At 29.8% G+C, this 19,432-nt stretch overlaps 2 protein-coding genes across 3 annotated transcripts in view; one reads left to right on the top strand and one right to left on the bottom strand.

Moving 5' to 3' along the window:
- The window catches only part of LOC107438937 (fatty-acid amide hydrolase 2-A), a 140,307-nt gene that overhangs the window by 61,755 nt on the left and 59,120 nt on the right, over positions 1 to 19,432 (top strand). The gene's annotated exons all lie outside the window — the stretch shown is intronic.
- Positions 635 to 11,036, bottom strand: LOC107454834 (interferon alpha-inducible protein 27-like protein 2). 2 transcript variants are annotated; one of them, XM_043053432.2, is made up of 5 exons: positions 10,894 to 10,990; positions 8,124 to 8,189; positions 7,986 to 8,025; positions 5,380 to 5,413; positions 635 to 2,692 (listed from the first exon to the last, which is right to left on the bottom strand). In XM_043053432.2, the coding sequence occupies exons 2-5, from the start codon at positions 8,135 to 8,137 to the stop codon at positions 2,091 to 2,093; spliced, it is 690 nt and encodes a 229-aa protein (XP_042909366.1). In that variant the 5' UTR covers positions 8,138 to 8,189; positions 10,894 to 10,990; the 3' UTR covers positions 635 to 2,090. The 2 variants fall into 2 exon arrangements, with proteins under 2 accessions (XP_042909366.1, XP_015927634.2); XM_016072148.4 differs by lacking the exon at positions 8,124 to 8,189 and having other exon boundaries at positions 10,894 to 11,036.

Below are 19,432 nucleotides of genomic sequence, written 5' to 3'. Positions count from 1 at the left end.
TGGAAATATTTAAGACATCCGTGCTTGTCTCAACATCTTACACACTTCTATTTTGATTTGATAGAACTGAATCTTTAAAAAAAAATAATAACATTTATCAGAATATATTATGCAATGTGCAATATCCTCGAAACTATTTTGATAAACAAAAGGAAATACAAATCATACACAATTTCAGAAGTTTTATCCAGTTTGTTAAAATTCTCAGTACAATCACATCCTGGTTGACAGATTTATTGTTCACATTTCTTTTTAGCTGAGTGTGAAATTTTGTCATTCATTATGTTAATTAACTTCGTGTAAAAAGGTAACTTTAAATAAACCTGTAGGCGTTAGATTCGTGAACTACTTTGTTATGATTACTTACGTCAAATCCTGAACTACTTCGTTGTTACTACTTTGAATCGTGAACAACTTTCAAAATAATTAGAACTTCAAACCTCATAAAGCCTTTAAATAAGAGTTATTTCCTAAAGAACTTAAACTAACCTTATTATTAGAGATCTAATGTAACTTACAGCTTTTGACCAAAGAAATTGCAATTTAAATTGAGAAAGTTTCAGTTTAGATGATTTAAATAATGAGTTAAATAAGTATTTTTTTATTTAATAGAAGTGACAAATATAATATAGCATTGTGGAATAAATTGCTTTTTTTATTTTCAGCACATAAAACAATAAAAATATTTTTAACAGTATAAAATTTACAAATATATCCTTAGTAACAATATTTAGTATTACAAAATTAAGACAAATATTTAGCATATAGTCAAATTAATATAATAAAACAAGTTATATTAAAATATAATCCCAACAAAAATAGATAGCTCAGATTATTAACAGTGTAAAATTTACAAATGATTCCTTGATTACAATATTTAATGTTACTAAATTAAGACAAATATTTAGCATATAGTCACAACAATATAAAAAAAAAATTATATTACAATATAATCCCAACAAAAATATATATCTTAGATTATTAACAGTGTAAAATTTACAAATATTCCTTGATTACAATATTTAGTATTACTAAATTAAGACAAATATTTAGCATATAGTCACAACAATATAAAAAAACAAGTTTTATTAAAATATAATCCCAACAAAGATCTAAAATATATAGCTGTTTCAAATATATTTAAATTCATATATAGTTTATAATTGTATATTTGCAGAAAATATTTTTGCTTGTAAAAAACGTAAGCCAATAAAGGCATGTCGCTAAATTAATAACATTTCACAATTAAATTGGTGTGTTATAAGTTCATTGGCATTGGCCGGGATCAAACCAAGGACACCTGGGTTTATAGCTGTATGTTCTAAACACTGGTACAATTGTACATATTTTAGTGAACCGAAATATTGTAGAAATGTTATCTTTTTGCTTCTTCAATGGGTCAAACGCTCCAAAAATTTGACCAAAATGCTTCAAATTTAAAACAAATTTTAGAGCTTGAAAGTAGCAAAATTTTAGAATTATGATCCAATACCACCTCACTGGTATTAAAGTATAGATTAGTCCAATGAAACGGCAAAGTTGAATCTTTTAAATAATTTGGAACTTCTGCCGTCTAAATGACAGTTAATTAGATAAAATGTTTCCCAAAGTAACTTTATTTTTCTCTTTATTTACCAGAAACAGTAAAAAAAATTTAAAAATTACTAAAACACTTTTCTTAAAAACTACTTATTATATTTAAATATAATTTTGTAGAGGTTTAGTATGTATTAAGTGAAGAAAAAAAATAATTTTAACTATTAAAAATTATTGTATATTAACTATTGTCAGATTTTGACATTCATATTGTAAATGATATAATTATTTTTACATACTAAAATGTTTAATGAATAAAAAAAAACTTTTTGAAAATAAATATTATTTAAAGTGAAGTAGGACATTTGACAACTAAAATAATATTTTAACTCAATAACCAATTCAAATAATCACATTTAAATATTTTTACTGCAAAATTTAATTTCCTGAATTATGTCGAGAAAAAAAAGAGATTACTATATTTTAAATTGTGAAAGAATTGATGATAGTCAAGAAAAAAAAATTAAGAACTTTAAAATAGGTCACTGTACTTTTCACTTTTTAATAAGATGCTGAGTAATAGTGAGATTTTCATTTAATTCAACATCTTTCCATTTATTAAGTGAATCCAATTCCTCATCATTTATGGAAGATGATGTAATATTGGTATCATCATTTCTACGACTAAAACCAAGCTTATCTGTAAGTTTTTTGCTTTCTCTTGCACAATTTGTTCTACCTGTTTTGAGACCAGGGTCTTTGCAGTTTTTTTTCGGCAACTCTGCAGTGTCATTTTCTCCAGGTTCCTCATCGACATCATCCTCCTTAATATTTTCACTTGATTCTTCTGAAGTATGTTCACCATCAGTTTCATTATTTTTCTTAAATTTTTTCAAAGCTGTGTGAGCACCAGCTACTACCGCACTGCCAGCTACGACAGCAGCTTGTGTACTTGCAGCCAATCCAGCAGCTCCAACACTTTGCATAACTGCAAAAGCACTCCCAGATGCAATAGTACCCCCAAGATATGCACTCTGAAAACCAGCAGCCAAAGAACCTGCAGCAACACCACCAGCAGTAAAACCAATAAGAGGAAGAGCTAAAGCAGTCCCACCAAGAACCGCACCGGATATTGCAGTAGTTTTTAAAGCAAACCCTAAAGAAAGAAAAATATTATAAATAAACTTAAACGAATATGAGGTTTAATGGCACATAAGTTTTAGTAAGACTTGCTCTGTCAAACCAACAATTAAAAATAGATAATTAAGTGATTAATATTTAAGTATGAGAAAAACTATGTAACTGCTGCTACTAAATCTGAGTAGAAAAAGAACTTTAGCAAATATCAGGATCGTGGGCCTAGTGTTTACCTTATGAGGATACTATAGCTAGGGACAAACCCTTCATGGCAAATTCTCTTCCATTGACATAAATAAATTAGAATTTAAAAAATAAAGAAAAGTGAATTCAAGTAAGCCATTTTTTCAGCATGTAGTTTCAAATACTGAAAAAATGGTTTCAAAATATCAAAATGCAAAAAAATAAAATGCCAGTGTATTGATTATTTCTCCACAATGCATAAATGCAACTGTGGAGAAATAATCAGGCTATAATGTGTTTTAATTTCGATACTTTGAAGACATTGTTTCAACATTTGAAACTTCATGGTTTACTTTAGGTTTACCATAAGTTACTTTTTTTCTTATCTTTAAGGTTTAAAATACAAATGGAGTTGAAACAGAATTTGCCATCAAAAGTTCCTCTTGCACTATAGTATCCTGTTATGTAGGCTAATCCGTGGAGGAAACTTCATTTAAAAAACAATGTTTTTGACCCTTGTCATGGTTAGTGGGTTTATGTGTATAAAGGACCCACCCAGTCAGATACGCCGAGCAGGGTCACTCACGTCGGACAGGTCTCTGGTGAGACACCCGACTGAAAGTAATACTCTCGTTTTCAAGGTTGGAGTTTGAGCTTAGAGTTGACTGCCCTATCCTGCAAAAAATCGACTGACACACACTCAGAACATAGAAATTCCGGATTGACTAAAGGTAAACGACTTGAATCAAATAAAAGAAAACAATGCGTAAAATTATATGTTGGAACATGGAATGTTATAACACTTTTATCCAGATTCTGTTACAGAGTTTTATATGTTAAAAAAGAAAGATGTTACTTGATCTAGAACAAGAAAAAAAAAGCATTTCTATTTTCCAAGAAAGAACACCTTTCAACCTAGATCAATAAATTGTAAAGATAAAAAGGGAAGTATTATTACTGATTTTTGTAAAACATGGCATAGGCGTAAAGAATATTTTTCAGAGCTGCTTACTGCAACAAACATGATGGATGGCAATATTACATACAAGATACCAAGACACCCAAAAAATAGTGACGAAATAATGCACAACAATCGTTAAGTAGCAGAAATCCTATTGAAACTAATGTACAAGAAGAGTTAGGTTACTTAAGTCCCAGCAATATAAAATGCGCAGCAACCACAAAAATAACGCTAGTCCCATTAAAAATAATTTTCAAGAAACGTAAAACCATAATACTAAAATTAATTCACATTAGCATAATGATCAGTTTCAGACATAATTTAGTGAGTGGCATAATAATCACTAAAATTAATTATGAATTACTGGCATCAATATAATAAAGATGGTAAATTATTATGTTTCCCCTTACTGAAACTGTACCTTTTTCCTATTGATTTTGTTTTTAGAACACAATTTAATTTTATTTTCTTAAGTCCAATTGCCATTAAGTACAAATTATTTAGCTGTATGTAACATGTTTTAAAAACAACACAATAAACAAAATAATCATTTGGTTTCAGAAAACTTTAGAAATACTAATTCGGTGACATAGTACATACATATTATACCACGTTGATCACTGAGCTTGTAAAAAATTATTAAACATTTAAGAATGTGATATAAAATCTTACACGGAATCCTGTACACTTTTATTCATAACAATGGCTAATGTAAACCCCCTCCTCCGATGCAATGAAAAAGATCATTTTTCTAACATCTCTCTAAATGGGACTAATTTAAATTTTTAAACAATTTATAAGATCAGGGATAAAAAATTGCTCTATATAGTCTATGTCAAAATTTCATGTCAAAGTCTATGACTAGCACTAACAGCTCTGAAGTTATAAGAGATTCAACATGATATTACCACACCTGGGAGCAACAAAAATACTGAGTAAACAGGAGAAAATTATATAAGGAAAATAAAATAGATAGAATTTAACAAATAAATTGAAACATTAAGACATTTAAACATGTAGAAAATATCTAACCGGAGTTTTTTTTTTCTTTTTCTTTTTTAATTTAGCAAGTTTAAAACTGGTATGCTTTTTTTCTTTTCTTGATATTTCTTGTTTTGTTTTTTACTGCATTGAAATAAAAAAGATAAATACTATGAGCCATGCTGTTTACCCAAACCAATTTAGGAATAATATTAATGAAATACTTTCCAAATTGCATGCAAATAATTTAATTAAGAGGAGAGAAAAAAACTGCAAAAGGATTTTTTAAAAAATATCGTAGTTAAGTTGTGTGGGAAAAATATCATGCCAATTAATGAAGCCATTTAAATATAAAGTTTATGTTGAATTTGAAACAATGAGTTTAAACATATTTTGTTTTTTCCTTGTTAACAAACCATAAATTGTCTCTCACGGATTTAAAAATGGTTGAAAATAAAAAGAATTATCACATGAATGTTTACAAAGAGCAGAATAAATTGTAATTCAAATAGAAACAATCATAAAAGTACACAGAAGATCTTCAATTCTTTATATAGAGGGATATCCAAATTAATACTTACATCCAACATCCTTCCAGGTACTACTTTCACCACCCTGAAACAAATAGAATAATTAGCAAAAATTAATGAAGAAAGAATCAGTTATACTGGTAACAATTTAATTCACATCATAATTTCAGGGCTCCCAAAGGGGGAGAAAAAACCATTTGCAGTTAAAAAGAGAAATTAGGGAGACCATTTAGGTTTAAAAAGTTTTTCAGGATGATCATTAAAATTTTAAAACTAATTAAGAAAACCATTAATATTTAATAAATGATTTAATTAGTCTTCCTGAAGTAAATAATAAAAATTACTTTGAACAGAATTATACTAACAAGAGAGAATTTTTACATTAAGTTTCCTCAAACAATAAAGTCAGAAATTATAAAAAATTAAAAAAGATTCACTGAAGAAAAATAAAATAAAAACAAACCATGTGTAGCTCTCAAAGCTTATTTAATATTTTACACATTTAAGACTTACGACAGAAATTGTGATAGACAGAAATAGACTGAAATATTAAAAAAAGTCAATTATGTGCAACAGCAAATAGTCAACTTAGAAAAGGGAAAATCAACTTTTGTCATTTTGCAGTAAAGAAAAAAAATGTAAGTAAAGAAACTCTTTCTTATTCCTCCTCTCCTCTACTGTCTTCATCACACCTGAGTAATTTCAGTCCCCAGAAAGTAACCATCATTAATAATTTTCTCTGGTCTTATCATATTTTATTTTATTACACTGAATTGATAAAAATGTGTCCTAAATTAGGTAGATAATTAACACCTAAATTAAATCATATTACATACACAAATAACTGAATAATCTCTTAAATTTTATTTGATTATTGAAACACAAACTGGATCGCACAATCAAATCACAATCCTAAATGAACACTAATAATTTTCAAAATTACAAAACTAAAAAATGTATTAAAAATTTCAGCTTAGAAAATGTTCTCTTAGTTGAAGATAAGATTTATTATTAGTAATTTCAATAACTTTGTCAAAACAATTATCAAAGATAAATTTATATAAAAATTACTTAAGTCACCAAATTAATAAATTTATGATAATTGAAATGTTAATTTTAAATGTTTTTAAATAACATGGAAAAGCGATTAATCAAATTTTTTAAAATGATAAATCTAAATCATAAAAGAAATACCAGTACATTTACTAATAATTTGTATTAGTAGATATTTGAGATATTTTAATGGATAATGTAAAAATATTTAATTACTGAAAATTCTTAAAACCACAAATTTGGCCAGATAAATAAGAAGCCTTAATATTTTTAGAGTAAATGGACAGTCGCTCAGGTGAAAATTTCTTAATTTTAAAATTATGAATATAATTTATAGACAGGATACAGCAGGATTTAAAAAAATAAGATAAAGCTTCAAAAACATTTTTCTTAACTACAAATTTTATTACATATAAACAACTCTTTCATGGAATCATTACGGTAAATAAAATATAAATTAAATTGATATTTTTATTAACATATACTTAGTAATTTCATTTAAAATTATATGATACTGGCTATTATTAAATCTTGTTGCTAAATTAAAAATTTAGTATTTGGACAAATAAAGTATAAGAAAGATTGATAGTCTTTTGTATCACAATAAAATAAAATAGACCACAAAGATGAAACAAAATCATTTCATTCAAAAAGAATGAATTTTATTGTACTTTAATACAGTGTATTTAAGAATTCCTAATAGAAAATTCATTACCACATATAACTTAATAATCATTTAATTGAAAAATAAACTGAAGTAGGAAAATAAACGTAACGGAAGAAGGAAAATAAACGTTTTAATGCTCATTATGCGGGTGCATATCCAGGAACTAAGAAGTGGTTAGGATGGAGTGTCAAATGGCAAAAAGTGGTGGTGATGAATTAGGGTAATTTTTGATGGAAACTTTATTTTATTTATTTGCCATGTGGCAAGTGACAACAGCTTATCTTGCCCTCAATCCTTCTATTCAGTCCACTTCTGCAATTCTTCACTTTTTTTAAAATTTAGTTTCTTGCCTACTACTGCCCAATTGTTGCCAAAATTAGCAACTATTTTGACTCAGGAAAAAAAAATCCTTTTAATATTCTTAAATATCAGCAGAAAAGCATAATTAGTAGCAAGTTTTAAAATTGTTATAGAAATGCTTTTAAAAAATGCATTACATTTTTATCATCAATGTTTTTCTCACTGCTGCATTTGTTTTTTGTTTCTTAAGAGTATGCTGTGTTGAAGTACCAATATGGAAATCTTTATATCGAGTTAATTGGTAATTGGGGAATCCGTTCAAAAATTTTCTTACCAACCACTTTTTTTATTATTGAACAAAATAGAGTAAAACTAATTAGTTGAGCAAGAAAATATAACTTTTCAGAACTCTCAGCAGGTCAAATTGTAATTTTTTTTTAATCCATGTAATTTAATTTGGAAGAACTGTTGACAAGAAACTTTTGTATACATTTGATTAAATAGCTTGATAATTAAAAACTGCTTGTATCAACATATTTTAGCAACTATTATAAAATCTATTTTGAGAATAAAATATTCTTAAACTATAAATAGTCACACTAATTTCTGTTTAAATAAATTTTAACAAAAAACTTACATTCTTATCATCAGACATCTTTATTAGACTCAATTTTCCCCTAAAAATATAATCAAAATTAGGTAAATTTGTGTGTAATATATATTTACATGAAGTATTATTCTAAACTAGTCTGACCGCAGTTTAGTTTTCATTTACCTTTTTATCAGCATACATATGAGTTGATAATATCTTCAACTAAATAATCTCTATTCATGTAAATTTCTGAAATGGAATACATATCTGAATCTGTTAAATCTTTTATGTATTCTGCTTACTTATGGAAGTTACATATAAAATTATTCCTACAAACTTGATTACGCATCATAATTTACATGTAAGTGTCGTTCCTAAATGTGGAGAAAAGTGTTGTAATTTTGATCAATTTAAACTTTAGGTATATTATTTTCATACAACAATTTTAAAATAGAATACATTTTCCATTTATCTGTAAAAAATTTTTGGAAAATAAATTCTGCCAAGAATTTTTTTAAAAACAATTGGTCCAAGGCACAACATAGTACTGTACCTTGGACCATTGCATATTACTTTGTGGATAACATTAATTTTGATTTCTCTACTTCTGAGCATTTTTATTAATTGAATTTAGGCATTAAAGTAATTAAAACTTCCTTGTCTTATTTTATTTTAGCTTGCATAAGCTAAAATAAGTCAAATTAACAAAGCATAAATGTAATATTAAATAATATGTTGTTGAAATATTTCCTAAATATACCTTAAATAAAATAAAAATTTACAAATTATGAGTGCAAGGTTGGTAGTATGCAAAATAAAATAATTTTTTTAATAAATCAGGAGATTAATTATATATATACATGTGCAGACTAATGTTAAAAAGAACAAACTATAAAAAGTTTAGTTTGAAGCACTACTTAAGTATAATAATGGCAAATTTTATTCTAAAAGAATAATAAAATATACTATTTTTAAATACTTTGTGTAGAACAAAAAGTTTTAATTAACAAAGCATAAATGTAATATTAAATAATGTTGTTGAAATATTTCCTAAATATGCCTTAATAAAAATTTACAAATTATGAGTGCAAGGTTGGTAGTATACAAAATAAAACAATTTTTTTTAATAAATCAGGAGATTAATTATATATATACATGTGCAGACTAATGTTAAAAAGAACGAACTATAAAAAGTTTAGTTTGAAGCACTACTTAAGTATAATAAAGGCAAATTGCATTCCAAAAGAATAATAAAATATACTATTTTTAAATACTTTGTGTAGAACAAAAAGATTTATCAGTTTCCAGTATAATTTTAATGGAGCACAGAACAACTCATATAAGTTAATGGAACATTTTTACAGCATTGTGGCATGAAAAATTAACCAGAATAAAACCATTATTTGTATCAATATTCAATTAAAATAATTTAGTTCATGATCTCATTGATTCAAGTAATATTGATAAAGTAATATTTCAATAATCTCAGTGTTTTCACTACAGCGCGAGAACGCGAGAATCTCGCATATTTTTTTCTTTTCTCGCATTAAAAAATGATTACCGCGAGAAATTCGCGCATTCTATAAATCAATTTCAAAATTCTCGAATTTCTCGCATTTTGGTAAAAACTTCGAATTACGCCATTTAGAATAAAATCCGTTTATCTTTTCTTCCTGGATCTTTCATTATTTTCAACATCTGCCCCATTATCTAGCTTCCCTATTTACCAGTATTGTTCAGAACCTCTTCGAACAACAGAACACAACCATGGAACCCCTTTCAGAATACATTTCTCTGCAACCAGGCGTTTACCGTAGGTAAAGTTTCTTCATGTAAGACGTTCAAAATTTTTATGCACTTAAGATGGACAAATACCTTGTAAAGGCAAAATCTTCTATGATGATGCACCAAAAATATTCAATGCTTTAAAAAATAGAAGACGTTAACAATGTATTATAATTAAAGAAATGATTTTTTTTCAAGAGTTTTTGTTTTTTTAGAAATCTCACTTAACTTTTTGAAATCTCACCCTGTTTTTGAGAAAGGGTGAGAAATTCTCACCCATTTTTTTTCTATGATGAAAACACTGAATCTCCAGATGAAAATACAGTGAACATTCATATATTAATACAACATAAGCAGTTTATTGGATTGACTCATCTATTCACCATTTAATTATTTCATGACATGGATACTATATTGTCAATCTCTCAATTTTAAAATCCGATGAAATAAAAGTATAATAGTGAAACAGCAAAACTTCACCCAACAAGATTTATTACTGCTTTTGATTGTTAAATTGTAAATTGAGTTTCTTTTTCATAAAATGGTTTTATTTCCAAAAAGTTTGAAACAATGAATCTTTCAGGTATGGCAATAAGCCTGAAAAATTGTATAATTAACGGATTGTAAAGTTTGAATAATCATATTTTGTGATTTCTACTAGCATTATTAATATAAATAAAAAGGTATAGAAATCAAAGTAAATCGGTATTTTCATAATTCACATTTTACGTTTGTAGAAAATTAGAAATTCTGAACTTACACACAAAAAATAGAAATGTCAGAAAAAAAAGCTAAAATTAATGGCACATAAAATAAAAATTATTTACAAAGCTGCAATTAATGAAATGCAAGTTATTAGATTCTATTTGAAAGTAATATGCATATTTACTACATATAGCCAATTTTCTTTTACTCGAGTGCAAATGATAAAAATTAAAACAAATTAATAAAATATTAATAAACACAGAAAAGAGTTGTCAAATAAATGAAATAAATTTTTGAATTAAAAAAAGCAAATGCATGATAATCAAACAACTTACATAATACTTCAATTAATTTTTTTAAAAAAAAATACGAAAAATCATTGTTATGGATTAATTCCAAATTAAATATACTTTAAAGCAAGAATAAACGTTTGGATCATAGAACTTGTTAAAATATGACTTACGCTTGTTCTCGTTGAAAATTCAACAAACAGTTATACCTGTTCAACAGATAACATGAAAAAATAACAAAACGTGAAGGAATCGGGAAATTCCCTTTTCTCACGTCACTTTTGTGCGAAACGTTCATGTTCGCTTTCACCTAACTTCCTAACTAAAGGATCACGCCATGGAACCGGTCTTCACGTGTCACAATGTGAACGCTTGAGTACGTCGTCTAGCGGAGCCTGAAAATATCAGGCATTTAGTTCTATACTTCATTTCACCTTAGGGTGGACAACATTGACTGGATGGTCGCACTGGAGCGAAGGCAGACCGGATTACAGCCGTTGTCATGGAAACTGAGTTACTGGAGATGAGGTAGTAAAAAAAGGAGAGTATGAAAAAGAAATCATAAATATATTAAAAATAACGTTTTAAATATTTTGAAAAAAAGTGACAAAATAATTCATATATTATTTATGATGATAAATTTCTTTTAGTGATATTACGATGGTAAATTTTGATTGTAAGGGAAACTTACATAGTCATCAAGCACAGGGGTGTTCTGATAATGTGAGCACACTAGTTAATCAGGAAGTAATAAGTACTTTGATTGACATAATCAGTTCTAGCATAAAGCCGGCATTAGAGTTCTTGGATTTTTGATTCATGATAAAGTTTATTTGACAATTTTAACGGTATGAATTATTCTGGTAGCGGTCCAGAAATGATTAAGACTTGGTTTGTCATCGATCGATGCTTCAGTAAAATTTTAAATGCTGTAGCTAGACAAAAAGTGGTCAAAATTTTGACTGCAAGATTTTATCAGCACAAACGCTTAAGCGAGTTAATTTTAGTTAAATAAAATTTAGTAACATGAAAAAGGATCTTTCTATTAAAGATAAAAACAATTATTCAAATGATAATAAATATTTTCATAAAATAATTAAAAAAAAACAATAAATTGTACTTTACCTTTATATCATGAAAAATCTGTTTTAGTTTCATTATAAATATATACTTAATGTATCATCGCATTCCACTAAAAAATAAACTGAAATAAAAAAAAAACAGGGAATTAAATAAATAATAAAAAATACATTGTAAGTGCAAAGCTTCCAACGCTTGTGAAAAAAATTTGATTTGAGGGACACTTGGTCAAAAATGGTAACCCAATATTAACTAAGCTTTATTTCACATACCCGGTTTCAGACAGATTTGAAGTTTTTGTCATTTTAAGCTCTATCTAAAGTTAGATATAAGAACTCTAATAAGTCCTAACACAGCGATTCTCAACTTGTGGGGCGCGCTCCCCTAGGGGAGCGCGAGCACACTAGCGGGGTGGCGTGAGCAAATCCAAGGGGAAATATAACTTGAAGAAATTCGTTTACTGACTGAAAGGAAAGCGCACATACACATAGAACACAAAATAAATTTCGACATATTTAATAACTTATTAAAGTTAAAAAAAAAAATTATTAAATCAAAACTTAAGGTGGGAGCCAAAAGTGTGGAAAGCCAAAAGGATTTTTACAAATTTACTGGTTAAGTCTGAGTAGCTGAAATTTTTTTGTAACATCTTACACCTATCTCTAATACTTATCACGTGTACTTTTAGCTGTAAAATAAAATTTCATTTATTTTATAGTAGAATTTCAAAATTGTACCTTCTGTGCTAACTTCCTTCTACGCCTTTGTGCTTTCTTCGCCACTTCTGCGGTCTCCCACAGGTTACAAAGGAGGGCAATATATTTAAATCACTTTTTCTTCTTCTTCATAAGCGCAACAGCCTTTCACAGGCCAAGACTGACTCGCAGATTTTCCTCCATCTGGCCCTATCCAGTGCGACGGCCCGCCATCGGTTGACTCCCAATAGCTTGAGGTCCTTTTCAACGTCGTCTATTCATCTTGTAGGTGGTCGTCCAAGGTGGTAGGTGGTGTAGGTCTCCAATCGCTTGCATAAAATAATGGAGAAGATCTTGTACGCAATAATCACTTTGTCACTTACTCAAATTATCTTTAGAAAAGACTCTCGGACTGGCAAACATCTTTTGAAAAGACACTTGTCTTGCTGGTAAGAACAAGTTTTTCGACTTTAAAAAAGATATTTGTTTTTAGAGTCTTTAAAAAAGATATTTGTTTTTAGAGTGTATAATTTGTTTATTGATTTTACATTGATAGTTCTTTTGTGAAGTTACTAGAGATTCTTTTGAGTTAGCTCATTAGAATTAATCAAGAATTACTGAGTTAATTTTTTCAAAAGGATTAACTAACAAGACTTTAACCATAGAGTTAACTAACCTAACCCATAACTAGTATAAAAATACCCAAATTTACAAGAAAATGCCAGAATCGACCAAAAAAACACTCATAACTTCCACAAAAATGAAAAAATACCTGAAAATTACTTTGAAATTCAAACAATACAAAAAACTTGAAACAAAATATCGCACACTCTACTAAAGTGCAGAGAACGTCAATATATTATAAAAATTTAAAAAATACCAAAGTTCCACACTTGCTTAAAATGAAATAAATCAATTGGCATTCAATTCAATCATTACTTTTTGAGAAATAATATGCTACGTGATGATTTATAATAAACTTTTTTATAGATTTCACGTTTCTTTCCGAAGGTGGCCCACGTGTCTCCAAGGTGGCACCGGTGTCGGGCAACCTTAGGAACATGCATATGGTCTCTCTCACCATTTACACGACTTAAAACTGCTATTCTGATAGATTAATTCGAATTAAAGTAATGTGGTTGAAGAAAAAAAATAACCTTTCAGAAAACATATTCTAACTCAAAGTTCTAAGAATTTAAACACATATAAATTACAATATCTTCTCATCCGGAAATTAGAACGACAACTGCAAAAAATTAAATCACTTTATACAGTGGAGGCCATTGAAGGAAATATCTTCCAATTCAGCCTCGGGCACCTCAGATACAGGATTTACAATGCAGCAGGGACATCGTATGATTCAAAATAAATTTAATTTTACTTTGGGGGGTGGGCTACGTTAGGAGCACTGACCACCTTTGGCTTACCCACCTTACTTAATCAAAGCATACTAAATTTAAAAAAGAAATTAATAATTTTTAGTGACTTCCTTGGGCCCAAAGAGCGGAAAAGATTCTTTATCTCAGGGTTCTCATTTTTATATAATTTGCAATCGTTACANTCTAAAGAAAAGTATCGTGGAAATTTTAAAAAATATTCTTATTAAATAAAAAGGAAAAATATTAAGAAAAGGGAAAATATCGTAGTACATTCCTATACAACTGAAAAGAGGAGGAGAGGGAAGGGAGAAGGGCTAAAGGCATGAAACCGGTCTTTCCCCAGATGGCGTATTCGAGTGTTGCGATCGCGAATTGTGGAAAAAGTCACTTTTTTGGCAGAGACGGCATCAGAATTTCTGAAGAGGTGGCCCAGCCTCCTTGTTGTGAAATGAAGTGCAGTGAGGAAAGTATTGGCGATGCGCGCCTCTGTGCTTGGCGTCAGATTTTGTCATTCAATGTTATGATTCCGTCGGAGAAGCAGCTCTGACCAAGGAGCTGTTTGTTTTGCTGAATAAATGTTCGTTTCGTATTTAGAAGGCCTATGTGCCACTTTTATTTCCAATGCACCCAGCATCTGGTAGATGCAGCCCATGAACGATCTGGAATTTCTCCTCCGGTTTCTAACACACCTAATGCGTGATGCTTTAATAATTCTCACAATGTCGGTCTCACCGAATTTGTCATATTTTTTTGTAAATTTCGTGATTGTTATTCTCTTGAAGAGATCCAAAGATTTTCCTCAAAATTTTTCTTTCAAAAATTAGCAGTTTTTCCTCCCCTGTTTTGTTTAGGGTCCAGCACTCACTTCCATACGTAACTATAGGCCTGATTACAGTTTTGTAGATGTTTAACTTTGTCTTCACACTGATGAACTTGGATTTGAGTAGGTTTCTGAGGCCGTAGAAACTTCTGTTAGCCATGAAAATTCTGTTATTTATTTCGATTTTCAGGTTGTTGTGGCTAGAGATCAAGGTTCCTAAGTACTTGAACTGGTTAACAGTTTCAAAAGAGTAAGTCATTATCTCCAGAGGAGATCGATCAGGAGTTGCGATCAAAAACTTGGTTTTGTCTGCATTTATATTTAGTCCCATCTCCTTCGCTGCACTCTCAAGCGCTACAAAAGCGTCAATGACTGAGCGTTTTGCTCTTCCAACTATGTCGATATCATCAACAAAAGCGAGTAGTTGGACAGTTCTTTGTAAGATTGTTCCATTTGTGTTGATACCAGACTCTCTAATGGCATTTTCCAAAGCTATGTTAAATAGCAGGCAAGAAAGGGAACCACCCTGTCTCAGGCCTTTTTCGGTGAAGAATGGTTTAGAGTGACTTGACGAGATTTTTATTCTGCACGAAACTCTTTTGAGTGTCATTCTTGTGAGGCTGATTAGCTTCTTTGGGATGTTAAACTCCAACATAGCCTCAAGTAGTTTTCCTCGGTTGATGCTGTCGTAGGCAGCTTGAAAGTCAATAAATAAGTGGTATGTGTCAATGTTATACTCTTTGGTTTTCTCCAAGATCTGCCTGATAGTATGCAATTGGTCAGTCGTTGTTTTTCCTTTCTGGAATCTGCATTGGTAATTTTCAATGATTCCCGAGGTGTAGGTCTCCAATCGCTTGCATAAAATAATGGAGAAGATCTTGTACGCAATAATCACTTTTTCACTTACTCAAATTATCTTTAGAAAAGACTCTCGGACTGGCAAACATCTTTTAAAAAGACACTTGTCTTGCTGGTAAGAGCAAGTTTTTCGACTTTAAAAAAGATATTTGTTTTTAGAGTGTATAATTTGTTTATTGATTTTACATTGTACTGTAGTAACAAAAGAATCTCTATAGAGATTCTTTTGAGTTAGCTCATTAGAATTAATCAAGAATTACTGAGTCAATTTTTTCAAAAGGATTAGCTAACAAGACTTTAACCATAGAGTTAACTAACCTAATCCATAACTAGTATAAAAATACCCAAATTTACAAGAAAATGCCAGAATCGACCACAAAAACACTCATAACTACCACAAAAATGAAAAATTACTTCAAAATTCAAACAATACAAAAAACTTGAAACAAAATATCGCAAACTCTACTAAAGTGCAGAGAACGTCAATATATTATAAAAATTTAAAAAATACCAAAGTTCCACATTTTCTTAAAATGAAATAAATCAATTGGCATTCAATTCAATCATAACTTTTTGAGAAATAATATGCTACGTGATGATTTATAATAAACTTTTTTATAGATGTCACGTTTGTTTCCGAAGGTGGCCCACGAGTCCCCAAGGTGGCACCGGTGTCGGGCAACCTTGGGAACATGCCATTCTCTCACCATTTGCACGACTTAAAACTGTTATTCTGATAGATTAATTCGAATTAAAGTAACGTGGTTGAAGAAAAAAAATAACCTTTCAGAAAACATATTCTAACTCAAAGTTCTAAGAATTTAAACACATATAAATTACAATATCTTCTCATCCGGAAATTAGAACAACTGCAAAAAATTAAATCACTTCATACAATGGAGGCCATTGAAGGAAATATCTTCCAATTCAGCCTCGTGCACCTCAGATACAGGATTTACAATGCAGCAGGGACATCGTATGATTCAAAATAAATTTAATTTTACTTTGGGGGGGGGGAGGACGCTAGGAGCACTGGCCACCTTTTTCTTACTCACCTTACTGAATCAAAACATACTAAATTTTTTAAAAAAATGAATTATTTTTAGTGACTTCCTTAGGCCTGTCTTTCAGAGCAAAGTTTTTTGAGGTGAGGCTTAATATTAGAAGTAGCCACTCTCAGTTCAGTTTCTATATTTAGCCGTGATCTATATTTTGTCTTCAAAGAAGCCACAGCAGAAAATCCAGTTTCACAAAGGTAGGATGTTGAAAATGGTAATAGAATGCCAAATGCCCTTGTTTTTACTGCAGAAAAATCATCCTCCTGTCTAAAATTCAAATAGTGATTTATTACTAAATTGTATTTTGGTTTCGCCACTTGTCGTGAAGTCTATGAATTTTTCTTCCTCATCAATTGAGAGTCCTTCGGGAGTTTTATGAAATGGATTCCTAACCCACTTGTAACTTGCTATCAGTTTGTCGTCGGCAGGAAAATACTTTTTGAAATTCCTTGTCAGCGTGGCTAAATGATTTTCAATGGTTATAAAAACAACTTTTGCATGTTCTTCTTCAACCTTATAAGTTTTAGTACAATTATCCACAATTGCAAACATTGTTAAGTATTTTGTTTTAAATTTCTGCCCCATAATTCCAATTTTCTACAAAAAGCATTAACTTTATCACTCGTATCCAACATATGTGTCTTTGCTCCTTGGAGTTGAAAATTCAAGTTATTTAATTTCTCGAATATGACGACCAATAGCTCAATTTCATTACAAATAAACAATAGTGAAAATTCTCGGTTTCCGGTCTGTTATCTTCTTCTGGGAAAATGGCGATTTCTTCTCTTAATTCATAAACACGTTGCAAAAATTTCTAGTATAAAACTTCTTAAAAATTTCGCATTTAAATAGTAACTCTGAATGTACTGAACCCATGTCATTACAAAGAGCGGAAAAGATTCTCAGGTTTCTCATTTTTATATAATTTGCAACAGATATAACCATAGTTAACACAATATTTAAACCAGGACGCATTTCTTTCGAAGCCAAAGCTTCTTTGTGGATCATGCAATGTGTCCAGACGTATTGAGGCGATTTTTGTTTTACAAATACTTGTATACTTTCGAACCTTCCAGATATTGAACGAGCACCATCGGTGCATATTCCGATGCAATTTTTGCATTCTATGTTTGCCTCATTCATAACATCACTTAAAGAAGCAAATAAGGCTAGCGCTGTTGTTTTGAGTTTTATTGATTTGCTGAAAAGTAGTTCTACTACTGACATATTACGAAATTAAACATAGTCAATTAAATGAGCATCTTTATTAACATCTGTTGCTTCATCAAACTGTATTGAAAGCATTTTGTCACGCAACATCGAGAAAAGCTGATGCTACATTTTCAGCTGTATCACCAATTCGACGAGCAGCAGTATCATTTGAAAGAGGTATGAACTCTAATTGTTTTGAAACATTAACTCCAAATATAGTTTCTACAATCTCAATTGCTGTTGGCTTTTACTTTACTTTTGTTTTGGCAGTTAGTTAAAAATAATTTAAAGACAGAATTCAGAATACTCAATACACATTATTGTTGTATACATTTTACTGTGAGTGGGGGGCGCGATGAAAATTATGATTGAAAACTGGGCTGCGAATACTGAAAGGTTGAGAAACGCTGTCCTAACAAATATGAAATGATTGCATAGTCAAAATAATGACTGTTTACAATAATAAAATCAATTATATGAAATGAGGAATTGTTTGAAATAATATTATGCAAAGGATAAAAACGAAAATCAAAATTTAACCGGAATAGTAAGATGGCAAGGTGTTCTGTAAAGACCTCCCTTAATGTATATTTTTTGAGAAAGAAAAAAAAAAAAGGACATTCCCATTGGGGATCACAAATCAGTGTTTAAGCGAGGAAAAATCAAAAACGCTCATGAAATCAGAAAAATAACAATTGGCGATCGAAATGGGCTGCAGGTGGCGTAGAGCAGAACTCTTTTCTTATGGTAACACTTCACATGCTTTCCCCATTAGCGTGTGGAAAGTCATAGAGGAAGGAAGTACGTTAGTTTCTCTCTTNAAATATAATAAAAATAAGACAGTGAAAGATAAGATGTTGAGAGATATAAATCTTGCCAGATATAAGTCTCTTATATTGCTAAAAAAAATTTAACTACATAAAAAGCTCATAAAGGAAAAATATATTTTGAAATTTCTAACTGGTACGTAATATATGGTTTTCTTTCTGTCTTTTTTTTAATTTCCAATGTTCACCTGTGTATACATTTCGTCAATTCGGGCATTTAAAGGGCAAATTTGCTGACCTCTTTTTCAGAGGCACCATATTTGGTGGGCTAACGTTGCTTCCATAATAAGAATAGATAGTACAGAAAATGAAAGAACGTCCATGCCTTGCCCGGGATTCGAACCCAGAATCTTTACGAGGAAAGTCCAGTTCCCTGCTTTTTATTGCACAGCACATTCTGCAATCCTTAGATTAAATTTTTTCTTCAGGTACAGTTGACATCTTTTTTAATCCAGGCACTCTTTCATTTCATCACGATTAACATGTTAGCAAAATATACTTATATAAAGTAATATTTTCACGGGGGGAATTTTTTTTCTGTTGTAAGACATTTCTTTTAACGCAAAAAACCTTATTATCCAGTATTGTATAAATTATAAACAAAAAGACACTTTTAATCGATTTTTAAGGGGGGAAAACAGGCTCATGAGCGCAGTGAATATGGTTTGGAAACTCCTATGCGATAAAAAAAGAAAAAAACACTTTGTGATCCCAAGTGTTTTCTATTTTCTTTATGCGCCTGTGGTAAATAGAGAAATTTCGTAAATTTCTTCGTTTTTTTTT

This window comes from Parasteatoda tepidariorum, chromosome 9 (genome assembly GCF_043381705.1).
Source record: "Parasteatoda tepidariorum isolate YZ-2023 chromosome 9, CAS_Ptep_4.0, whole genome shotgun sequence".
Lineage (NCBI taxonomy): Eukaryota > Metazoa > Arthropoda > Arachnida > Araneae > Theridiidae > Parasteatoda > Parasteatoda tepidariorum.
This window is presented reverse-complemented; position numbering and strand designations above follow the sequence as displayed.